The sequence below is a fragment of the Anabrus simplex genome, chromosome 1 (assembly GCF_040414725.1).
Source record: "Anabrus simplex isolate iqAnaSimp1 chromosome 1, ASM4041472v1, whole genome shotgun sequence".
NCBI lineage: Eukaryota > Metazoa > Arthropoda > Insecta > Orthoptera > Tettigoniidae > Anabrus > Anabrus simplex.
This window is the reverse complement of record NC_090265.1, coordinates 1,577,628,683-1,577,652,747: the sequence shown is the minus strand read 5'-3', so window position 1 is coordinate 1,577,652,747 and position 24,065 is coordinate 1,577,628,683. Positions and strand designations below refer to the sequence as shown.

The 24,065-nt window shown below is 39.2% G+C and overlaps 1 protein-coding gene across 2 annotated transcripts in view; it reads right to left on the bottom strand.

The window, feature by feature from the left end:
* Positions 1-24,065, bottom strand: part of hep (hemipterous) — a 390,680-nt gene that overhangs the window by 211,767 nt on the left and 154,848 nt on the right. For both annotated transcript variants that reach the window (XM_067138172.2, XM_067138174.2), the window contains exon 7: positions 15,210-15,368. In XM_067138172.2, coding sequence (XP_066994273.1) covers positions 15,210-15,368 — 159 coding nt within the window. The remainder of the gene's footprint in view (positions 1-15,209; positions 15,369-24,065) is intronic.

Here is a 24,065-nt window from a genome sequence, read left to right as displayed (position 1 = left end):
GAAAATTGAAATTTGGCAAACTTATAAGTTTTAGCTTGTAACCGACGGAAAAATTCCAATATGTTTAAATTTTTCACTTTTTACCCCCCGGAAAATATCGTAATATGGATGCAATGTTAATGACAGTGCAGACCTTCGTTTTGATGTATTTTGTGGCTAAATGGGAAGTTGTATCACAAAACGGACACCACAATCGAACTCAGAATGAAGAGATCTACAACATTGGTCCTTTGACATTTTGTCGTACCTCGATCCCTTATATTTGTATTTGTATTTTACGTAAATAATGTATTTTTTACTCATACTTTTTTACTTTGGCATACATATAGGAAAGATAGAGTCATCAAATTTGGCATGTATATTCACACTATTCATGGCCATATACAAGCCAAATTTCATTATTCTAGCTTCCACATAACTATGCAAAAAATAATGTAAAGTGTTAAAAATGTACCCAAACTTTGCCCTATTCAAAGTTTCTAACTCAATCTAACCCATTAATATGGGAGATATGAGAAAATGTTACAGGACTAACCATGTAGAACGATAAAGGGGGTGTTTGATGGTGCAATCCGTTTGTCGATATGATGAACCATTTAGGAGCAGTAAATCTCAAAATGAAGGTCTGCAGCACTAATAAACGTGCCCATGCTTATCTGTCATTTATATCTCTATACATAAAAGGCTAACTCCAGCTGGCTGTAATCAACCCTCTTAATATGGGACTCATAATGCCCCTAAAGTATCTGGAGAAAACTTCAAATAATCACAATTTCAAAACCTTGAAGTCACGATTAGAACGACAATTAACATAATTCTTTTCACTCAAGTTAGAACTTTGAAAGTATTGAGTTTGACTCAGAACAGTAAGATTCTCAAATAAATAAAAAGTCTTGTCATAAATGAAATGTTATACAAAAGTCGAACCACATTTAGAGTTTCTCTGTAAATCTGTAAATATGACAGTCCCAATCAGAACGACACTTTATCGTAACATAATATAACTCATGACTTTCAAGATTCCATCTTGAGTTAAATAATTACGTTAAAGTGTCGAGCAGAGGGGCCGCAAGTGGTAACATGCTACAGCTATAGAATCAAGCTCTGTAGTAGGGACACGCATGTGTTTCAACTCCACCATCAGCTGACCAGAGAATCCTTTTCTGGGGTCTCATATTTTCACTTCCAGGTAAATGCCAAGACAATTCCAATTCATAGCCCACAGCCAATTCCTTCCATCTCCTACCATAATTAATTTCATGTTCATTAGCTTGCCAACTGAGGTTGGCATCAGGAAGGGCACCTTGCTGTAAAAACAGACTTTATAAAGTACATGAAAACAGAGGAGAAAAAGAGAAAGTCATGGATGACAGATGAAATACTGAACCTAATGGAGAAAAGAAGAGTCAATAAAGGAAAACCTGCAGAATACAGAAAGATAAATGCAGACATCAGAAGAAAGATCAGGGAGGCAAAAGAAAAAGAAAAAGTGGAGCAATGTGAAGAGATTGAGTTATATCAAAGTAGGTATGACAGCTTCAATGTACACAGGAAAGTAAGAGAAGTAACAGGGAAATACAGGAATGGCACTGGTGGAAAGTTAATAGATGAAGCCGGGAACTTGATGGTGGATTTAGAAGACAAGAAAAAGATCTGGAAAAAATATATAGAAGATTTATTTTATGACAAGAGATGTGCTTTTACACAAAATACAAATGAAATAAGTGGCACAGATATATTAGAAGAAGAAGTTCAAACAGCCATCAATCAGATGAAGGACGGAAAGGCAGTGGGACCAGATAAAGTAGAAGCAGAGTTCTTAAAACTGATGGATGAACATCATGTAAAATGGTTGACCAAAATTTTCAATCGAATTTATGTATCCGGGAATATTCCATCGGAATGGCTCAAATCAGAGTTCATCACCTTGCCAAAAAAGCAAAACGCAAACCAGTGTGGAGATTACCGCACAATAAGCTTGATGAGTCATCTCTTGAAAGTGTTCTTGAGAGTGATACACAGAAGAATATACAGACTGTGTGAAGATCAGATAGCTCCTAATCAATTTGGGTTTATTAAAGCAGTAGGTACGAGAGAAGCCTTGTTCAGTGTGCAGGTCCTCTTTCAGAGATGTAGAGATGTAAATAAGAATGTATTTGCTTGTTTAATAGACTACCAGAAAGCCTTTGACTGTGTAAAACATGAAAAATTGATGGATATTTTGAGAAATATTGGAATGGAGGAAAGAGATCAACGAATCATCAAGACGCTGTACTGGAATCAAACAGCGGTGTTGCGTGTTGAAGGAGAACACACCGAAGCAGTCAAAATCCTGAGAGGAGTGAGGCAAGGATGTATCTTGTCACCTATACTATTTAATTTGTATTCAGAATACATATTTAGAGAAGTCTTGGAAGATATAGAAGAAGGAATTTTGATAAATGGAGTGAGATTAAACAACATCCGGTATGCTGATGATACAATTGTATTTGCTGATACTATCCAAGTGCTACAATCACTAATGGATAGAACTGTAAGAGTCAGCAGCCAATACGGGCTTGAAATAAACACCGCAAAGACAAAACTCATGGTTATAAGTAAGGAAAATATTTCCGGAATAAACTTGGTTATAAATCAAAAGAGTATAGAAAGGGTAAAACAATATACATACCTTGGAACCATAATAAATGAAGACTGGGATTGCTCACAAGAAGTCAAGGTACGCATTGGAAAAGCAAGAAGTGTGTTCCAGAAAATGAGTAATGTGTTTAAAAGCCACAATCTAACTTTAGGGACTAAAATCAGACTTCTGCACTGTTATGTATTTTCTGTTGTTTTATATGGTGTAGAGACATGGACCTTAAATAAAAACACAGAGAAGAAGCTGGAGGCTTTTGAAACATGGCTTTATAGGCGGATCCTGAGAATATCTTGGACCCAGAGAATTACAAACGTGGAAGCAATGAAAAGGATGAACACAACACCTCAGTTGATCAAGATAGTGAAATGCCGAAAGCTGCAGTATCTGGGACATATAATGCGCAACACAGATAGATACAACCTACTCCAAAAAATACTCCAGGAGAAAATCAACAGCAAAAGAGGTCCTGGAAGAAGAAGAATATCTTGGCTTGACAATCTTAGAGGCTGGTGCAATATGTCATCAGTTGAAATGTTTCGCTCTGCCACAAACAAGACGAAAATAGCCATCATGATCGCCAACATCCGAAACGGATAGGCACCGAAAGAAGAAGAAGAATAAAGTCATCTCAGGTAAACCCTGACCTCGTATCAAGGAACAAGGACTAAGGGGTAGACATACAAATGATTTCAATTAATGGAATAATAAATGATTCACAACTGTCATTTTCCAAAGTTGAGCAAAAGAGGAGGAGAAGGCAAATATATATCAACAGTAAAATCTATGTATGTAAGGCGCTAGTAAGAGGTATAATTTACATTCATTAGCATTAAATCTTTGTAAAATTACTAGAAATACTTCCAGCAAGTACAAAATTCACAAGCACAGCAAGCACAATATTCTCCTGTACTTAACCTAGTGTCCCAAATAGAACAATTAATTTTAGACAAAAGATCATGATTACTACCAGCACTGGTTGCGCAAAATTCATTAAAAGATAACAAAATATAGGTGAGAAAGTAAAATTAGAAAGGCAGAGTACTCAATATCATATCACATTTAACAAGAGGATGACATTTACAATAACAGAAAATGTATATGGCTGTTGAGATAGTTAAAGGAGCAGTTTGGGTTAAAATGGGTTTTTAACTGAACATCAAAAATGAGAGGGAATTAAATTTGAAAGTGAACTAATTTTGACCCATCCCATTCAATGCAATAATCGCATAGTTGGTATTTCTCCAAAGCTGCCACCGTCACTATCGGTAAGGCTGAGTCGGACGTCAATGCTTCAACCTTCATGCGTATGTACGTGTCCTTTTTACTCATGTTATGTTAGTAGGAGAGAAATTTGCTGCTGACACAATTGTAGATTATTTATCATGGTTTCTAGATATAAACCATACCAATTTGAGCCCTTCAAAGTGGAAGCGGTGAATCGAAAACAAATTCCCAGAATAGGAGAGGAGGGAACTATGATGTGAGTGAAGTTTGTGTTAATACAGAGATGCCAAACTTCAAAGGTGGTAGTCCGATGCAGCATGGTCTTCTGCATGTAAGAGATGGTTGAGAGAGAGAGAGAGAGAGAGAGAGAGAGAGAGAGAGAGAGCACCATTCAATGCATCCATACTCTTGAAGATTTTTTAAAATTTATTACCCAGTCATTACATTCTCCATATTTAATTGAAAAACTGAAAACAGTTTGGTGAAATTTTTGATGGTCCCAGGCATGAAAACACTTCCGTGTACTGCTTTCTATAATACTGATTCACTGCAGATTGTCTTTCTCTACGATTACTCGATTCTTTGTTCTTTACGATTGGCTTTACGTTGCACTGACACAGATAGGTCTTATGGTGATGATGGAAAAGGGCCAGAAGTGAAAAGGAAGCGGCCGTGGCCTTAATTAAGGTACAGCCCCAGCATTTGCCTGGTGTGAAATTACGAAACCACAGAAATCCATCCTCGGGGCTGCCAACAGTGGGATTCGAACCCACTATCTCCCAAATTCAAGCTCAAAGCTGCGTGTCCCTAACCATACAGCCAACATGCTCAGTCGGCTCTTAATTCTTATGTTTATACAACTTACTATTATAGTTCATATTTTTTTAACAATACCTAAATAAATACTTGTTCTATGACAAATTTGCAGCAAAAACATGCAATGGAAGTAATAATCAGTGCAGGCAACTCATTACTAAATCATAGACAAACAGAAACCAAATGCATATGCTGGCAATTTACAAGATCTTATGCTGGCTGTTAAAGGTGCAAATGTTGCTATTTTTAATTTTTTTTAATGAACTGATTTCTAACACTTGAGTCTCCAATGTATGAAACTTTTTTCATGTTCACGGGAGAAATAGAGAATTTATAAAGAACATTCTGATTTAGTAAAATCTGCAATAATCTGTAAGTCATAGAAACTACGAAAAATCTGGTGCTTGGTAATTCTGTTAATATATCTACTGATAATAAATGTTTGTGTTGCCACATGAAAATGACGTGATAAATAAGGTTAGGCGAAGTAGGGACTGTATTAAGTTACACAATAATTTTGATACAGTAATCTTGAGCCTTGATACATTAGAACACTTCAACACATTTAATAATTATGCATGCAACTAAAGAGTTACAACAGCAGTTAAAAGAAAAATACACTTTCTTACATAGTGTCATATTGCATACAGACAATTCCTGGAATATGATGGGTACATATGTAAGAAATATTACACATTGCTGTGCTGTTAGCAAAATACAATAAACCTTTTCTGTAAGGTATGGCAATTAGTGGCTTTAAGGCAAATGCGTCAAGAGAATTTAGTTATTTTGATTAACGATGAGCAATAACAGGAATTTTTATACTGTTTTATCTTGTTTGTACTCTTATCTTCTCCAATAGCAACATTGTTCACATTTTTTGAATTGACTGTCATTGTCCTACTAATGGATATCACAAACATATTGGAGAGCAGATGCAAATCTTTCAACGACCTCATCTTTGTCACTTCCGCAACTTGCAGATGACCACCACAGGTGGTTTACTAAACTATTTTTCAATGTCATACGTTGTACACAGTGTTTCGCTTCAGATTTAAGCCACTTCGTAAAGCTCTTTGCTAAATGCCGCATGCCAAACTGGTGTTTAATGTTTGGAAAGGAGTTCCATTATACCTCTGTGGCAGTCAGGGAAAAAATAGTAATTTCAACTTGGTGGCGAGTGATGGAAGTACTGCTTTACAAGCAACCAATTACACGTCTCCTTTCATCATTCCTTTTTTGGATCACTTTAAAATCTATAATCTCATTATTCTTCCAAGTCCAATGAACTGTATCACAAATTTTGCAGCATGCATCCATCTTCATTATAGATTGTTATGCCTTAAAGTGTTCAGTCTGCAAGTCTGCATTTTCTTTCTTTGATAAGAAGAGAACCATGGATGACATGACTATTTCTTTAGTTTCTCCCTTTAAATACAGCTCTGGGTAGGTAGTTTCTTTTTTCTCAATAATCCTTGAAATTTCTGAGTCTGTATCAACTTTCATTCTTCAAAATCATTCACACTGAAATGCTTAGATCAAACCACACTATATTTTGTAGGCTTAAAACCTAGTCTATTTACTTTGTTTTAATAATGATCGGAAAACCAGTGGAAAGACAGCATTCTCACGCATCGAATTACATTTAAAAGGACAATTACATTTAAAAGGACAACACTTTTGAGGCATTTTGTTAGATTTTAAAGTACACCACTGAATTCCTTCACTTTAAATAATAAAATAATATGTTTAAAGAGGCAAAAGCACGTCCCCCTATTAATACACAATTACTGAAAATATAACTGTTTTCATTTAAAAAATCATTGGCTATATTATTAAGAAATAAATGGGACAAGTTTTGAACTGAACTATGAGGTCATCCTCAGCCATTACATTAAACCAAAACTGGCACTTAAAAAAAAATGAAAATCATAAAACACCTAAAATATGCAATGAAACAAAAGACTTTAAAAATTCATAAATCTTTGATATCGATGGTAAAGATTTTAAAAAAAGACCCCAATGTCTGCCAGTTATTATATAATGTTGATGCTTTTTGTGAAGAAAATATTTTATTAAGTCAAACTAGCTGGAGTACCAGTCGTTGACGGGCCAATCACATACAATGTGTCAAGTTCCTAATTCCCCAGCTATTTTACACTAATATTCAGGCAAGGTGTTTTACTCGTGACGCAGCAGTAATCCCATCTAGTGGAGATGAATGACAGCAGAAGAGACAAATCACATCACACTAATGGTCAATATAATGCTTTTTGTTGATCAATTTTATGAGCTTTCGATATTGTAGACCTTCACATTTAGTTTTCATCCGATTCTGGGGTATTAGAGCATCTAATGTAAAGACAGTCCTTTCTTTCATGACCCCTCTTGTTTTGTTCTTCAAGAGATTGAGCCTTTACAATTTTTTCTCATTTTTATAATCATCTTCACATTTTTCTTTGTCGATACGGACTACGCAGTTTTACGCCTTAAGACAACCATGACAAAAATCATCGCCAGTTAACACGATTAAACAATATTTCCATGTTAACAATGTTTGGCATTGATATGAATTAAACAACAAAAGTCTAAATTCATTATTGTATTATCATACTCTGTATGGTAAAACTGTATGACATAAAGGATTGGAACTTCTATTCTCTATAACTTTTGTTATGGTATGTAATACTTTCTGATAGGAACAATAACACACGTATTTAAAAAATTAAACTTTATAGGCACTTTCCCCTAAACTACCATTTTAGCCAGCGTGATTAAAAATTAATTATTACCTAGACTGTAGTATTTTATTCCCTGATTTTACATAAAGATTTTCATTAAATTATGTTGACCCATTTTCTCATGGTTCGGCATTGATTTGAACGTAGCAACAAAAATCAAAATTCACGAATATCTGTTATCATGGCCGGACCGGGCAAGTTGGCCAACCGGTTAGGGGTATGCAGCTGTGAGCTTGCTTCCGGGAGATAGTGGGTTCGAGTCCCACTGTCGTGAGCCCTGAAGATGGTTTTCCATGGTTTCCCATTTTGACACCAAGCCGCTTCCTTCCCACTCTTAGGCCTTTCCTATCCCACCATCGCCATAAGACCTACACTGTGACCAGTAAACAGTATCATAGCTAGTAATGTAAAATGCGTAAGACATAAATGATCGAAAATGTAATTTTATATAACTTTATAGTCATGTAGTATTTATCGATAGGACCATTAATAACAAATACTTTTGAGAATTAAATGTTAGACCTTCCCCTAAACTACCATTTTACTCAGTGCGAATACAATTATTTATAGCCTAGATTGTAGTGCATCATTCCCTGACTTTACATACTGATTTTCATTAAATTCTCTTCAGCCATTTTCTCATGATGCCCTTACATACTGTACCTGCTCAAAGCAGGCTTTGAGCGGGTACAATACATACAGACAGACAAATGAAGGAAAATTAAAAAGTGCATGTCTTTGTTACTGTGAACACGATTGATACACAAATACCATTCATTTTTCAGTTCTGAGCAACGTACAAACAGAATTCTTATTTTATATGATGTACCAGGAATGCCTAGACCCTGGCACATATGGAATAAAAACTTTATTTCAGCATACAATTCCCTTCCGATATGTGAACAGCTGAGCGAAGGAACATTCCAGTAACTACCAGACTCCACAAGCAAGCCAGGCAAGGTCAAGTGACGTCACCTGCCGCTTGTAACTTGCCTCCCCTAGAGACGTTTCTCGAAGTTTTTTTTCTTTCATGAAACTTTTAACGCCTTAACCGATTGCAACAGGACCAACGCTAAATTGTAGCTGACGTTATATAAGTAAAACCCAGAAAATTTCAAGTCAATCTGTCAAGTAGTTTTTGAATTATTACAATTTAAAGTTTGAGAAGAATGTGCACTCTCAGTCACATGATTCATAGCACCACCCCTCCTGGCGGGGATATATATGCCACTATGTCAAGGCCGGCAAGCAGTGTGTGTGTGTGTGTGTGTGTGTGTGACAGAGGGAGAGGAAGCAGTCTGACCCTCGTACAGTCTGTCAGTGCAGTCTCGTTCGCGAAGAAAGTACACTCTGTCGCGTTTCGTGAGTCCGTAATTATGGCCATAATCGATCGCCGGTGAACTTGTAAAAGATGTTGCACCGTACTTATTCTACCGTGCCGCGACTACGATAAAATTCAGGACATTTCGGAAGATTACACTTGTGAACTTATTGAAGTGAGAAGTCAAGTATTTGATATTCACAGACTAGCGCATGACATGTGAATTTTGTTAATTTTGCATAATAGTGAAATACTACGATATCTCAAACTGTCATGTGTGATAAACAGAAACCATCAGTTACGATAACCCTAATTATTCTAGGACTCATTTCTTTTAAAACAGTACATCCTTGAACTGTGTCTCTTTATTTACTCAGTGTTCGTGCCATATCAGGACACGACTTTCTCCAGTAATAAACTTGGTGAATATTAAGAACTTTTTATTAGACAATTCATGCTAATATAATATAATCACGATCAAAAAATCAGCTTTATCCGTTTACGATATTGGTTCAGAGACTGTGATAAAAATTATTACACGTTGCATTTTCAAGTGTTTGAACTGTGTATTTATAGACGTTATCAGTGACGATTTTAAATAGTGTCTTATGCAGCAAGGACTGTAATTATTCACTTAGCATCATAAAATTAGAATACGAACTAAACTATGTTTTACGACAGTGAATGATAATATCTGTGATTACTAATCGCACCAATTGAACTTTCCCTGTTCAAATATCACCTCCCAGAGCAGCAGAAGTCTTGGTGAAATACTTCAAGATCCAGTTACATCAGACATCATTTCATCTATGGTACCCATCGAGGGACACCAACGTGGTCTCTTCATGGAACATCGCCGAGTTCGAGTCTCCGTCCGCACTCTACGGAATGTTCCAGACTCCCATTCAACATTTGTAAGCAAAATCTTCTCTTCTAAGTGAGTAGTCACACACTGACTGACTTTCTTTTCATTAATCCTGAGCAGTGATATTCTCAGTGCTACGTGTGAACAATATTTCATAACTTTTCATCATTACCAAGAAGTTCATATTTAGTGATAGATTCATTTTTCAAATTTAATAACTAATTCATGGTCACATTAAGTAGAAGAACTTTAGGGTTTTCAAGTGTTTTATGATCCTTAATTTCAATGCTGACGAACTGAGAAACATTCATCATGAAGTTAAATTTTTATTTCAATTTTTCAATAATAAGCGTGTGTTCATTTTTTGTTTTTTGGATTTAATACTTAGAAAGACTCTTGGTTCAAGACAAATACTTAGTGTTTTCATAAAAATTAAAAAGACTATTGGATAGTGATATTCATTTATTTTTTCTTGAACTGACTTCAAGAAGATCTCCGTTTAAACCTTTGATTTTGATAAAAGATTTGAGTCCTAAATTAATATTGCAGGGCAATGAATCTTTGAACATCATAAATAAATTGTCAACAAAAGTATAACTATCTATTATTCGCCCTGCGGTTCTATCCTGCTCTGTATCGGCTCCAAAATCACCTTCCACTATCTGAGGTCCTTCTCATGCCCAATACCCACGAACTTTTCCTGGTACAATATATATAGACAGTGGTTTGTAAATTTGTAGGAGTAGAACACAACCATTTGTAGTCTTGACTGCAGTAACTTATAAGAGTTTACAGGCTGTGATGTTTAACAATCTTACAAGGTTGGCTGAGGAGGACATCTGTAAACAACAAAACTGCAGATAATTATAGGCGATTGTCAATATGGATCGACTGCTATTTATTTTTATTTTTTTGTTAGTTGCTTTATGTCGCACCGACACAGATAGGTCTAATGGTGACGATGGGACAGGAAAGGTCTAGGAGTAGGAAGAAAGCGGCCATGGCCTTAATTAAGGTACAGCCTCAGCATTTGCCTGGTGTGAAAATGGGAAACCACGGAAAACCATTTTCAGGGCTGCCGATAGTGGGGTTCGAACGTACTATCTCCCGAATACTGGATACTAGCCGCACTTAAGCGACTGCAGCTATCGAGCTCGGTCGACTGTTATTAAGCAGAATAGATGCCCCATTCACAAAGCTTCACGAGTATTTTTCTACTGCCAACCAAGGATTTTTTAATGAAAACATAGTTATATTGCCATTAATAATTTGTGTATTGAATACGTAGACCCACTCTTGCCCCATTAAACATTGAATACCTCTCAATAGAGATCATTATGAAATTTATAGCATATTACATTATAATAAAAATATACAAATTGTGCAAATGTGTAACATGTGTTTTCACATCTGATACTTCGCTACTGCTGCAGTACGCTCTAAATTAGTTATAGGCACCGACGCGGGTAACCTCTAGTGACATCATGCAGAACTACTCTCCGACTTCAAATGCTGGTCATTCAACACAAAAACAACAGAGAGAAGAACAAAAAAACTATGTGTACCAAAAAATTAATACATATATACATACATCATTATAGACCGTTGTGCCTTTCAGCATTCAGTCTGCAAGCCTCTGTGAATTTACTAAACATCGCCACAATCCTCTATTTGCAACTAGTGCTGTGGCCTCATTCAGTTCTATACCGATTTCTTATCTTTAAATCGTTATAAACCAAGTCGAACCATCGTCGTCCTGGTCTCCCTCTACCTCTCTTACCATCCATAACAGAGTCCATTACTCTCCTAAGTAACCTATCCTCCTCAATTTGCCTCACATGACCCCACCACCGAAGCCGGTTTATGTGTACAGCTTGATCCATCAAGTTCGTTCCTAACTTAGACTTTATCTCCTCATTCTGAGTACCCTCCTACCATCATTCCCACCTGTTCGTACCAGCAATAATTCTCGCTACTTTCATGTCTGTTACTTCTAACTTATGAATAAGATACCCTGAGTACACTTAACTTTTGCTCCCACAAAGCAAAGTTCGTCTGAAAACAGACTAATGTAAAGATAGTGTTCCGAGAGATGACTTCCTTCTTACAGAATACTGTTGATCGCAACTGCGAGCTCACTGCATTAGCTTTACTGCACCTTGATTCAATCTTCACTTACCATATTACCATCCTGGGAGAACACACATCCTAAATACTTGAAATTATCTACATGTTCCAGCTCTGTATCACCAATCTGACTTTCAGTTCTCTTGGATTTCTAACCTACTGACATCAATTTATGATATACATGTTGATTCCCATAGAGAACCTGAAACATTTGTCCCGAATGAGTAAATTTATGATAACAATATAGTTGGTCCGTTATTGAACATAATAAATTTTCCAGCTAACTCATTCCTGGGTGCCAGCGTTTCGCCCCAGAGAATTAATTTGGGCTCATCAGTTGGTAAATAGCACACCTACCAAGACGCATGGCTAGTGCATACTCTGGAGGCCACTGCATAGACAAAATCTTTCATACTGAACTGGCACTGCTGGTGGCTCCAAGTAGATAGGCTAGACTGCTTACTACATTTCCACCTAACTGAATCCCTCCCTGCCACTTTACACCTTTCAGCAGATGATCCATGTAAACTACAAACAAAAAAGGGTGAAAGATTACAGCCTTGTCTACCATCTGTAAGTACCCTGAACCAAGAACTCGCTCTACCATCAATTCTCGCTGCAGCCCAATTGTTAACATAAATGCCTTTAACTGATATTATTAATCCAGCCTTAATGCCACAGTCCCCAGTATGGTCAACAGTACCCTGTCATATGCTTTCTCTAGATCTGCAAAACATAAACACAACTGTCTATCCTCTCTGAGCATTTTTCAATTACCTGGGGCATACTGAAAATCTGATCCTGACAGCCCCTCCGTGGTCTGAAACCACACTGGATTTCATTCAACTTCCTCTCAACCACAGATCGCACCCTACCTTCCAAGATGCCAGTGAATACTTCACCTTGTATACTAGTCAATGAGATACCTCGATAGTTGTTATAATCCTTCCTGCCCCCTTGCTTATAGATAGGTGCAATTACAGCTTTTGTCCAATCTGACGGTAACTTACCAATACTCCATGCTAATCTTACTATTCTATGAAGCCATTTCATCCCTGCCTTCCCACTATATTTCACCATTTCAGGTCTAATTTCATCTATTCCTGCTGCATTATGACAATGGAGTTTATTTACCATCCTTTACACGTCCGGAAATGTAATTTCACCAACATAATTTTCCTTCTCCCCATGAGTTTGGTTGTTCACAACACCACCAGGAAGTATTCCTTTTATGTTGAGAAGATTTTCAAAATATTTCCTCCACCTGTCCAGTGATTCCCTGGGATCTATTATGAGTTCACCTGAAATACCCAAAACACTGTTCATTTCCTTTTTCCCTCCCTTCCTAAGATTCTTTATAAATGTCCAGAAAGGTTTCCCTGCTGCTTGACCTAGCCTTTCCAGGTTATTACCAAAATCTTCCCATGACTTCTTTTTGGATTCAACAACTATTTGTTTCGCTCTGTTTCTTTCTCTACGTACAATTCCCTGTCTGCATCGGTCCTTGTTTGGAGCCATTTCTGATAAACCTTCCTTTTACGTTTACAAGCTGTTCTCACTTCATCATTCCACCAAGATGTTCGCTTTTTCCCATCTTTACACACAGTTATTCATAGGTATTCCCTTGCTGTTTCTGCTACAGCATCTCTGTACGCCACCCATTCTCTTTCTATATCCTGAATGTGCTTACTGTCCACTGTTTGGAACTTCTCACTAATCATATCCATGTACTTCTGTCTAATTTCCTCGTCCCGGAGATTTTCTACCCTTACTTGATTGCAGACAGATTTCACTTTCTCTATCCTAGGCCTAGAGATATTTAGTTCACTACAGATCAGATAGTGGTCTGTATCATCAAAAAATCCCCCCAAAAAACCATACATTCGTAACAGATATCCTGAATTTGAAGTCGGTTAAGATATAGTCTATTATGGATCTGGTAACCCTACCCTCCCATGTGTAGCGATGAATAGCCTTATGCTTGAAGAATGTATTTGTAACTGCTAAACCCATACTAGCACAGAAGTCCAGCAAATGTTTCCCATTCCTATTAACTTCCATATCTTCCCCACATTTACCAATCACCCTTTCGTATCCTTAAGTTCCATTTCCAACTCTTGCATTGAATTCGCCCATTAGCACTATCCTATCCTTGCTGTTGACTCTGACTACAATGTCACTCAATGCTTCATAAAACTTGACAATTTCATCCTCATCTGCACCCTCACAGGGTGAATACAGTGAGACAATTCTCATCCTAATTTCTTCAACTGCCAAATCTGCCCACATCATTCGCTCATTTATGTGCCTAACAGAAACTATGTTGCATGCGATAGTATTCCTGATGAACAGCCCTACCCCACACTCTACCCTTCCCTTTTTAACACCAATCATGTACACTTTATAATCTCTTCCTCGTTATCTCCCCTTACCCGAATATCACTTACTCCTGGCACATCCAGATGCATCCTCTTTGCTGACTCAGCCAGTTCTACTTTCTTTCTTCCGTAAGCCCCATTAATATCGATGGGTCCCCATGGAATTTCATTTTGTTCGCCAAGTTGTTTCTAAGGAGTCCCTCACCTGTCAATTGGGAGTGGGACACCATTACTCCCATAGTAATGGGTAATAGTAATGTTCTGAGCTCAGTAAATTTGTGAAGTAGGATGCTACCCTACTTACACCCAAGTGAGAATCTCTCCTCTAACAGGTTAGGAACCACTGGTGGACTGTATAGTCCTAGCCACCTGAGCACAAGAAGGGCCATGACTCAAAATATGTCCGAGATGCGCACTCCTATTCCGTAGCAACTGGCATCCCGACTCTCAGGACCACTTACTAGGCCACTCAGCCACTGCCCATGGTTCATGAACTAGGACATGACTATAGTAACCCACACCATGAACCATCAAAAAATTAATTCCTCCATCATCATTTAAGGGTAACTAATTTTTTTACCCAAACTGCTGCTTTAAGTTCTTGGCAGCTGTACTTAAGCACTGTATTAAGTTCTGTTTATTCTTCGATAACAAAGGGGTAAATGCTACATAGACAAGTAAAAAAAAAAATTTTTAAATGTATATACTGCTGAAGTAAGTTAACAATTCTGAGATAATTTGTAAAATTCCAAGTAGGGTATTTCAATTTAGAAGAAACAAGGTGCTCTGGGAAGGTAATATAGGATGGGTTCTACCTGAAGATGAAACTATCCTGAATGGTAATGAAGTTAACAAAGATGCAACAGTCCACCCTGGCTTTCCAACAACTATTTTTATTTCATCTTTGACACCTCAGCTCTGAACAGCTAATCCCAATGAATTAAAAGACAACAAATGTTCAATAACAAACAAGGCTTACATTGTCAGCTCTTGTGAATCACTGCTGAATGAGGAAACACCAGCCATGTTTCTTCACTATACCACTTTCCTTATTGGTGCACTTCCTAACCTTAAGCTATGCAACACACTCACGCACCTTCTGACGGGAGAATTGCACGACAGATTAACATCGCACAGCTTCATTGCCTGTGCAAACCACTCTGCTACATCCACCGTTGCAGTCTCATATTTTCTCATGAACGGATGTTCCAGGAGTTTCTTGTACTTTGGCCTATTTCTGTAGTTTTTTGTTAAGCTGCAAAAGAGAAACTGTAATTAATTTTTTTAAAAGGTTTTAATCCTGAAAAATGCACACATCACATCCTTACCAAGTGGAAATATAAAAGGGAGAGGACGATGATAATAATAATAATAATAATAATAATAATAATAATAATAATAATAATAATAATAATAACAATAATCTATGGCCTCAGCTACAGACCTCTTGAAATGGTGTCTTCTAGGTAGGTTGTCTACTAATTTTGGAATTCTAACTGAGCTGCTGCTTAGCAGCAATTAAGCAGAATGAAACTGGACAGTCCTTATGGATGAGTTAATATAATTTAGTCGGATGATAATGAGTATGCTACTATGAGACCTTAAACAAGCCAATAACAATGACAAAGAATAGGATTTTTTTATTGGCCTTCAAAAACTGATTATCTCAGCCAGGAATGAACCCACGAACTTGAGATCATGAATCAGATACTCAACCACTGACCCACCGAGACAGCTACAGTCAGATGATGCTTGGACATGCACACTAGAAACCACTGAATGTAACTACTGAAAATATGCTTCATCTTCCACACAAGAACTCTTAATATGCAGGCATGATATGACATCTATGAGCCCCTATCATCATCTCCACTTCCATGTGCAAGCCTAGTCATTTGCATCTCTCCTATTCAACTTTCCTTGGCCAATTTTCTCTTCCAAGCTAAGTAGGTTTGCTCGGATTCGGTCCTTCACTTCCTTTTGCTAATACCGTAAGGTTTATTATGGATTTTGGGTGATAGATAGGAAGAAAGCTTGAAACTTGAAATGCAGTTTATCTTACGAGTAACACAAACTCATGAGGAGGAGGAGGCGGTCGGTGATGGTGGTGGTTAATTAGCTCACACTATTGCAAGCAGGCAATGTATTCTTTTTAATTCTACATCTAACATAGTAAAGATGGTTTGCCCAGAACTTCCTCTTGACATAAAAAGGATATACAATATAAGTTCATCATCCTTTTCTATAAACAAATCTGAGAAGTATTACTGGGCATTTATTTAGTTATCTAATATGACACAAGAAGATCTACAAAATCAATAACAGTAGATTTGTTTTATTACTGGAGTTTGTACTAATAAAAAATCAATGAATGCCATTAAAAACATACAATTTCTGAGAAAAGCTACAGAAATTTTTACAACTGTGGTCACAATGATTTGTTGAACATGTTTTTTCTGATTTATATGAGGGGTGTTCAATTAATAATGTTATTTGCTTTACGTCCCACTAACTACTTTCACAGCTTTTGGAGATGCCGCAGTGCTGGTTTTTAGTCCTGTAGGAATTCTTTTACGTGCCAGTAAATCTACCGACACAAGGCTGATGTATTTGAGCCCCTTCAAATACCACTGGATTGAGCCAGGATTGAGGGTGTTCAATTAAGACTGAGACTAAATGTGAAAATTTTATTACAAAAAAAAAAAATCACATTCCCCCCACTTTCAATATTGTCACCATTAAATGAGATGCATCAGTGAGAAAGTCTCGTTTGCTCAAATTTAAGAAAATGATGGTTAGTCTATTTTCGCATGCACCCATTCAATTGTGCTTGAGTGGTGTTCGTGAGCGCAACATAGTCGGCGTGTAGGAGAGTCCAAGGAACACTCTGTTGCAAATCCTCAGTGATGGTGTCCACGATGGTAATGAAGAGCTTCAGTGATGGTGCTGAGCCCTGGTGAACAGTGACTTTAACGGGGAAGCTGTCTGAGGTGCCGGCAGTACAGCGTACCCGACTGCTGGTGTTTGTATATAAAACTCTGACCCAGCTGATGAGCTGCTCTGGGAACGCCATGGTCGCGAAGTGTGTACCAATCAATAGATGCAGAACATTGTCAAAAGCTTTCTCAAGATCGAGTAAGGCAATATGAAGCACCAGCTGTTTCTCTCAATGTTGCTCCATGAGCATTCGAGCTGCAAAGATAGCGTCCATTGTCCCAGCTCATAAAAATATACCGCAGTAATTGGTACTAATTTTGATGATTTTGTGCAGGCACTGGTCGAGGATTCTCTCAAAGATTTTCCTGGTACGCGACAGGTGGAGGATTGGCGGTAGTTAAAGCAGTCTGCCGCGTCACCTTTGTTTTTGAAGACTCGCACAGTGATGCTTGTGGCCCATTCAATGGGAATACAGCCAGAGGTTACTACTGCATTGAAAAAACTGGTCAACAAATTAATTACAGTCTCTCTCATTTCTCTCAATTTCCAGAAGTAACCAGGCAATTTATCCAGTCTTGGCGCTTTTTGGTTCTTCATGCAATTGATACCACTGGTGACTTCCTTGGATGTGATTTCCAGAATGGGTCCTGCTGTTGGGTTGCCTTCAGGATTAGGTGGATCCGGGAACTCACCATTAGATTTCTCATAAAACTGCTGATGCCAACATTTGAGAATTTCATGCCTGTCCTGTTGCAGTCTTTGATCGTAACTATCCCGGAAGCCACTTATGCTTAGGAAACCCTGTTCAAAATTAACCCTTTCCACTTATCTATCGACAGCCGTCACAAGTGTTACAGCTCGTGTCGATCCTGAGTCAACACAATGTTTCGCCGCTCATTGCTAGGTTATCTGGCATGCCAGGGCTTTTGTATTTTGTTTGGTAAGTGCTGGTCCCTTCCGGAAACCGAAAGAAACCAAATAGGAGTGTTTTAGTTCCTCTTTGCTTGGCAAAACAACTCCTTTTCCTTGACCATGGAAAGCAGTCACGGTGAAGCAACATGGCAGTGAACAGTCTGACCAAAGCTGAGATTCGTGCGTCTATTTCGGCAGATTTTTATGACAGCGACCACGAAAGTTATGAAAATTTTGAATCTGATGATGAAAGTGATATATCCGCGAGTGATTCAAGTGACGATGTTGATATCAGAATCGCAAGAAATCATGGAGGAGGTGATAATATTATGACTCGTCTCGTCCCAGTCATACAGTGCTGACTTAAAACATACCTTGGAGATCATGGGTGATGCACGATTACCCAAATTTCCTCACATGTTAGTTAATGGATTCATAAGATGTGGTAATGGACCCAAAATAGAATTTACCGAGCTCGATAGCTGCAGTCGCTTAAGTGCGGCCAGTATCCAGTATTCGGGAGATAGTAGGTTCGAACCCCATTGTCGGCAGCCCTGAAAATGGTTTTCCGTGGTTTCCCATTTTCACACCAGGCAAATGCTGGGGCTGTACCTTAATTAAGGCCACGGCCGCTTCCTTCCCACTCCTAACCCTTTCCTGTCCCATCGTCGCCGTAAGACCTATCTGTGTCGGTGCGACGTAAAACAACTAGCAAAAAAATATATAGAATTAGAGTACTGGCAGCTATTTTTTACTGATCCATTGCTAACCTCTATTGTCCACGAGACAAACAAATTTGCTGAAATGAAAATACAGCAAAATACTCCACTTCAGAAAACATCTAATCTGGTTTTCTTAGAAAGCTGTGACTTTAGAAGAGCTGAAGGCATTTATAGGTGTAATTATCAACATGGGGATGAACAGTAAGGCAGAAAGGCAGGATTATTTTAGTGAAGACTGGTTGGATAGCAGGTGTTCTACAAAGATGTGTTCTCTAGAGACAGATTTCTACAGATATTCTGGAATCTGTATCTTTCTTCCCCTGATGCTGATACAGCAGGCCCACAACCTACAAGTTTGAAGGTTAGAAATATAGTGTCATACCTTGACATTAAATTCAGGGAACACTTCATTCCAGGAAAGAATCTGAGTGTTGATGAAAGCACTGTAGGCTTCAAGGGTCATGTCGTGTTCAAGTGTTATAATAAGCACCCCCCCCCACCTCCCCATGGCACTACAGCCCTTGAAGGGCCTTGGCCAACCAAGCAACCGCTGCTCAGCCCGATGACCTGCAGATTATGAGGTGTCACACGGTCAGTATAACGAATCCTCTCGGCCATTATTCTTGGCTTTCTAGACCGTGGCCGCTATCTCACCATCAGGTAGCTCCTCAATTCTAATCACGTAGGCTGAGTGGACCTCAAACCAGCCCTTACGTCCAGGTAAAAAATTCCAGACCTGGCCAGGAACTGAACCCGGGGCCTCTGGATGATAGGCAGGCACGCTACCCCTACAACACTGCTGCCATCTTTACGGCGGTAAACCTCAAGGCTGCCACCTTATGCATGTGATAGCGCGGAATTTAAAATCCAACAACAGAACGTCGCTAACCTCACTCTTGCCATCTTGATGGGCTTAAACCTTACTGTTGCTACCTTGGTTATACGCTTTTGTGTTAGTTTACTGTTAATCGCTAAGCTGTTCGCATCATCGAAGTAGAGAATAACAAATGTCAAGTAGATTTAAAGAAGAATCTGTTAGCAGAAGGTAAAAGTCCGTCATGGGAAAACCTATTTCTAGGTATATTTGCGAAGAGTGTGGAAGAGCATTTTCCCGAAGCTATCACAGGAGACGTCATGAGATATCATGTAGGACAATTTTTCAATGCAAACATTGTAGAAGAGAGTTCAAGAACGCATACAACGCTCAACGTCATGAAGCCGCGTGTAATGTAGCTTCATCGGGAACAAAATACAAAGAGCTCAACCATATTCCAGCGAACACTGATTTATGTTTAAAAAGTACACCTCTGCGAGAGATTTTTAATTCTCCCTTGTTGTCTAGACCTGCTGCGAGTTCTGTTACTAAGCACAAACTTCAAGATAAAGAGAGGCAAGATCATGATTATGATAATAAGGATAATGATGTTGATCAAAACAGTAATAAAGGGAAAGTAGAAGAAGAAAATCTGAATGTGTCATTGCCATTACAGCTTGATGATTTTACTTCATTTCCTAAGCCTACTACACGTTCTGTCGCAGTGCAAACATCTCAAGAAGAGATGCAAGGTAAAGAAGAAGGAAATTTCAACGCTTCATCGCTATCGAAACAAGTTAAGTTTGTACCTAGAAACGCTACTGCTGAAGCACGTATTACATCAAAACAAGTCCCTGCACATCAACTGTCTGCATATAGACTCAAAGTTCACAACGAGCCTCTGTTACCCTATGTAGATATGTCTGTCTGTTAGGTCAACAGCCCAGAGGCTGGTTGGATCCTCAAATAGCACCACCAAAGGTTGTGGGGTTATAAGGAAACCCAAAAAACCAATGGCAGCACCAAAATGAGGCGTACTAGGCAAGATGAGGAGTGAGGTAGTTTGCCATTGCTTTCCTTACTGGGTCAGAAAGTACTATTGCAGCATGACTGACCCTGTGAGCAGCACCTTTCATAACACCCAGAAGCACTAGTCGTGCTCCTGAATGTCATTACTCAGCACTACCCATACCCCAGCAGCTTCCATACTGTCACAGCCATGGATGTTGACTGGGACTTCGGTGGAAGATACACTTTACTCTGACCTGTGCCAAGAGATGGATGCAAAAGTACTGTATCCATCAAGAAATGACAGCAGGCAGTATGTAGATATAAGCTACTGTAAAGACCCCAACGTACTGGTAAAATGTTTACAACTGCTAAGAGCCTATCATGATGCTGGTTACACACAGTACAAAGAAGATATTTTTGAAATAGAGCATGAATTATGTCGTGTAGGTATTATTAAGTAAGCGCTTACCCTCACCTAAGTCATCCATCTGTAGTATATAGTCGATCAAGTAGCTATATTCGTATAGATTATTTCCCAACATTCTCCCTTCCTTAGGGTGTTAACTCCGCCTCTAGTTGTAGAGCCGGTCTCAAGCCCGGATAAAGAGAGGAGAGGCACCCTAGCCCTTTAGCCCTTTTGCTCATTAGCCCTACAAGGAATGTGCGGTAATCTAATCTTCTTAGAACAAAGGTATCCCCTGACATGTTCTAAACACATGTTGTATCGAGTACAGTGTTCTATTTTAGTCTTGATCACTTATTTAGTGTTCTAAACACTTCAATCAATGTTCCGATCACACGATAAAGTTAACAGCATAGAGTGCAGTGTTCGATTCTAGTCTTGTTATGTTTCTTTAGTGATTTGGAAGTCTAAACATGCATAATGACGTCATCACTGCAGCACGTGCTTACTCTAGCTATCCCGATGCAGGTTTAAACTTGTTCGATAGAGCTATGCCTTGACATAAGAGGAGGCCTTAACAGCTTATGTATAGCCGCTATTGTTTAAAGATAGCTGCTGTTAAGAAAAAGCACGTCGAATTTTTCAAATTACCCGCCAACACATTTCAAAGGTATGAGGTTTAGTGCTGTAAAGATACCTGCACGATGCAAAGCTAGCTTTCTTCATCAGAGCAGCCACCATCTTGTGTGAGCACCTCTAGGTCGTATCATAAGGAGCTGTGTACAGTCGCTGTCTTGTCGCTGCTACCTTGCGCAAGCACCCCTAGGGCGTCTCATAAGAGCAGCAGCCATCTTGTGCAAGCGCTCTTAAGCTGCCTCATAAGAAGCTATGTATAGCCCCCATCTTGTAGAATTAGATAGCTGCCAATGCCAAAGGGCCTAAGTAGGGATTGAACCATCGATCTCATCATTAGACTATGTTTTTTCTTGTTCCTGATACTGCAAACCTAGGTATCAGGTGGAAAAATTTTATCCGTTTTGCTCTACGGTGCACCGTTTTCGAGATATTTAACATTTTGCATTTAAGCCCCAAATTTAATGAATCGAATCAGCACGGTACGTTATACTCTCTACCATAGCTAGACCTGATCATGTTATGAAGACTCGCTTCAATACAAGCTAAAACAGAGCGAATGCCAAAGGGCCTAAGTAGGAACCGAACCGTTGATAGACTATGTTTTTCTTATGCTATCATGTTCCTCATACTGCGAACCTGGGTGTTGGGCAGAAAAATTTTGTCCGTTTTGCTCTACGGTGCACCATTTTCGAGATATTTAACATTTCGCATTTAAGCCCCAAATTTAATGAATCGAACTAGCACGACACGTTAGCCTCTAAGCTAGCTTTCTTCATAAGAGCGGCAGCCATCTTGCGCAAGCACCCTTAAAGCGTCTCATAAGGAGTTGTGTATAGCCGCCATCTTGTGTCTGCCATCTTGCGCAAGCATCCTTAGGGCGTCTCAAGCCATCTTGTGCAAGGACCCTTAAACCGTCCCATAAGAGCAGCCGCTATCTTGCGCAAGCATCCCTAGGGCATCTCATAAGGAGCCATGTATAACTGCCATCTTGCGCAAGCATTCCAAGGGCGTCTCATAAGAACCTGTGTATAGCAGCCATCTTGCGTAAGCACCCTTAAGGAGTCATGTATAGCCACCACCTTATGCAATTAGCGTCGAGAGATGGCTGTGTAGAATTTTTCTTTTTAAATTATCCGCCACCATATTTCAAAGGTATGTACCTAAAGAGTGTAGCACTGAGGTTTGCGATGTAAGATGGCGGATGACAGCTGACAAAAAGCGCGTGAGTTTGTTTGCTAAACAAGAGCACGTGGAATTTTTCAATTTGCCGCCACCACATTTCAAAGGTATCTAGCTAAAGATGGCAGCATGGGGCTCTCTTGATTAAAGATGGCGGATGACAGCTAACAGAACTTTTCAAATTGCCCGCTACTACATGTCATAAAGAGGGCAGCACGGTATTCTGTGGATGAAAGATGGCAGATGACAGCTGACAAAATTGCCCGCATGATAGCAGCACAGTGCTCTATTGATTAAAGATGGCGGATAACAGTTGTCAAAAAAGCACGTGGCTTTGTTTGCAAGCAAGAGCACATAGAATTTTTCAAATTGCCGCCACCACATTTCAAAGGTATCTAGCTAAAGACTGCAGCACTGAGGTTTGTGATGCAAGATGGCGAATGACAGCTGTCAGAAAAAAGCACGTGAGCTTGTTTCCAAACAAGAGCACGTGGAATTTGTTTCCAAACAAGAGCACGTGGAATTTGCCGCCACCACATTTCAAAGGTAAGTAGCTAAAGAGGGCAGCACGGTGCTCTCTGGATTAAAGATGGCGGATGATAGCTGTCAAGAAAGCGCATGGGTTTGTTTCCAAACAAGAGAATGTAGAATTTTTCAAATTATCCGCCACCACATTTCAAAGGTAAGTAGCTAAAGAGGGCAGTACTGTGCTCTATAGATTAAAGATGGCGGATGACAGCTGTCAAAAAAGCACGTGGATTTGTTTATCTCGCGCTAGTGAGGTTAAGTTGGTAGCACTAAGGTTTAGGCCCGTTAAGATGGCAGCACTGCAGATGACAGGTGACGAATTTACATCTACTACGATAAAGAGGGCAGCACAGTGCTCTGTGGTTTAAAGATGGCGGATGACAGCTGTCAAAAAAGCACGTGGATTTGTTTACCTATTCAAATCTCGCGCTAGTTAGGTTAAGTTGGTACTACTGAGGTTTAGGCCCGTCAAGATGGCAGTACTGAGGTTGGCGATGCATTGTTGTCTGTCAAAAAGCACGTGGCTGTCAACAAACACGTGGCTTTGTTTACCAATTCAAATCTCGCGCTAGTTAGGTTAAGTTGGTACTACTGAGGTTTAGGCCCGTCAAGATGGCAGTACTGAGGTTAGCGATGCGTTGTTGTCGATGACAGCTGTCAAAAAGCACGTGGCTTTGTTTACAAATTGAAATTTTCCGCGGGTGGTGGAGGAGACCTCTGGGAGGCCTCTGGCTGTGGTGGCGGTGGAGGAGGCCTCTAGGAGGCCTCTGGCTGTGGTGGTGGTGGTGGTGGAGGAGGCATCTGGGAGGC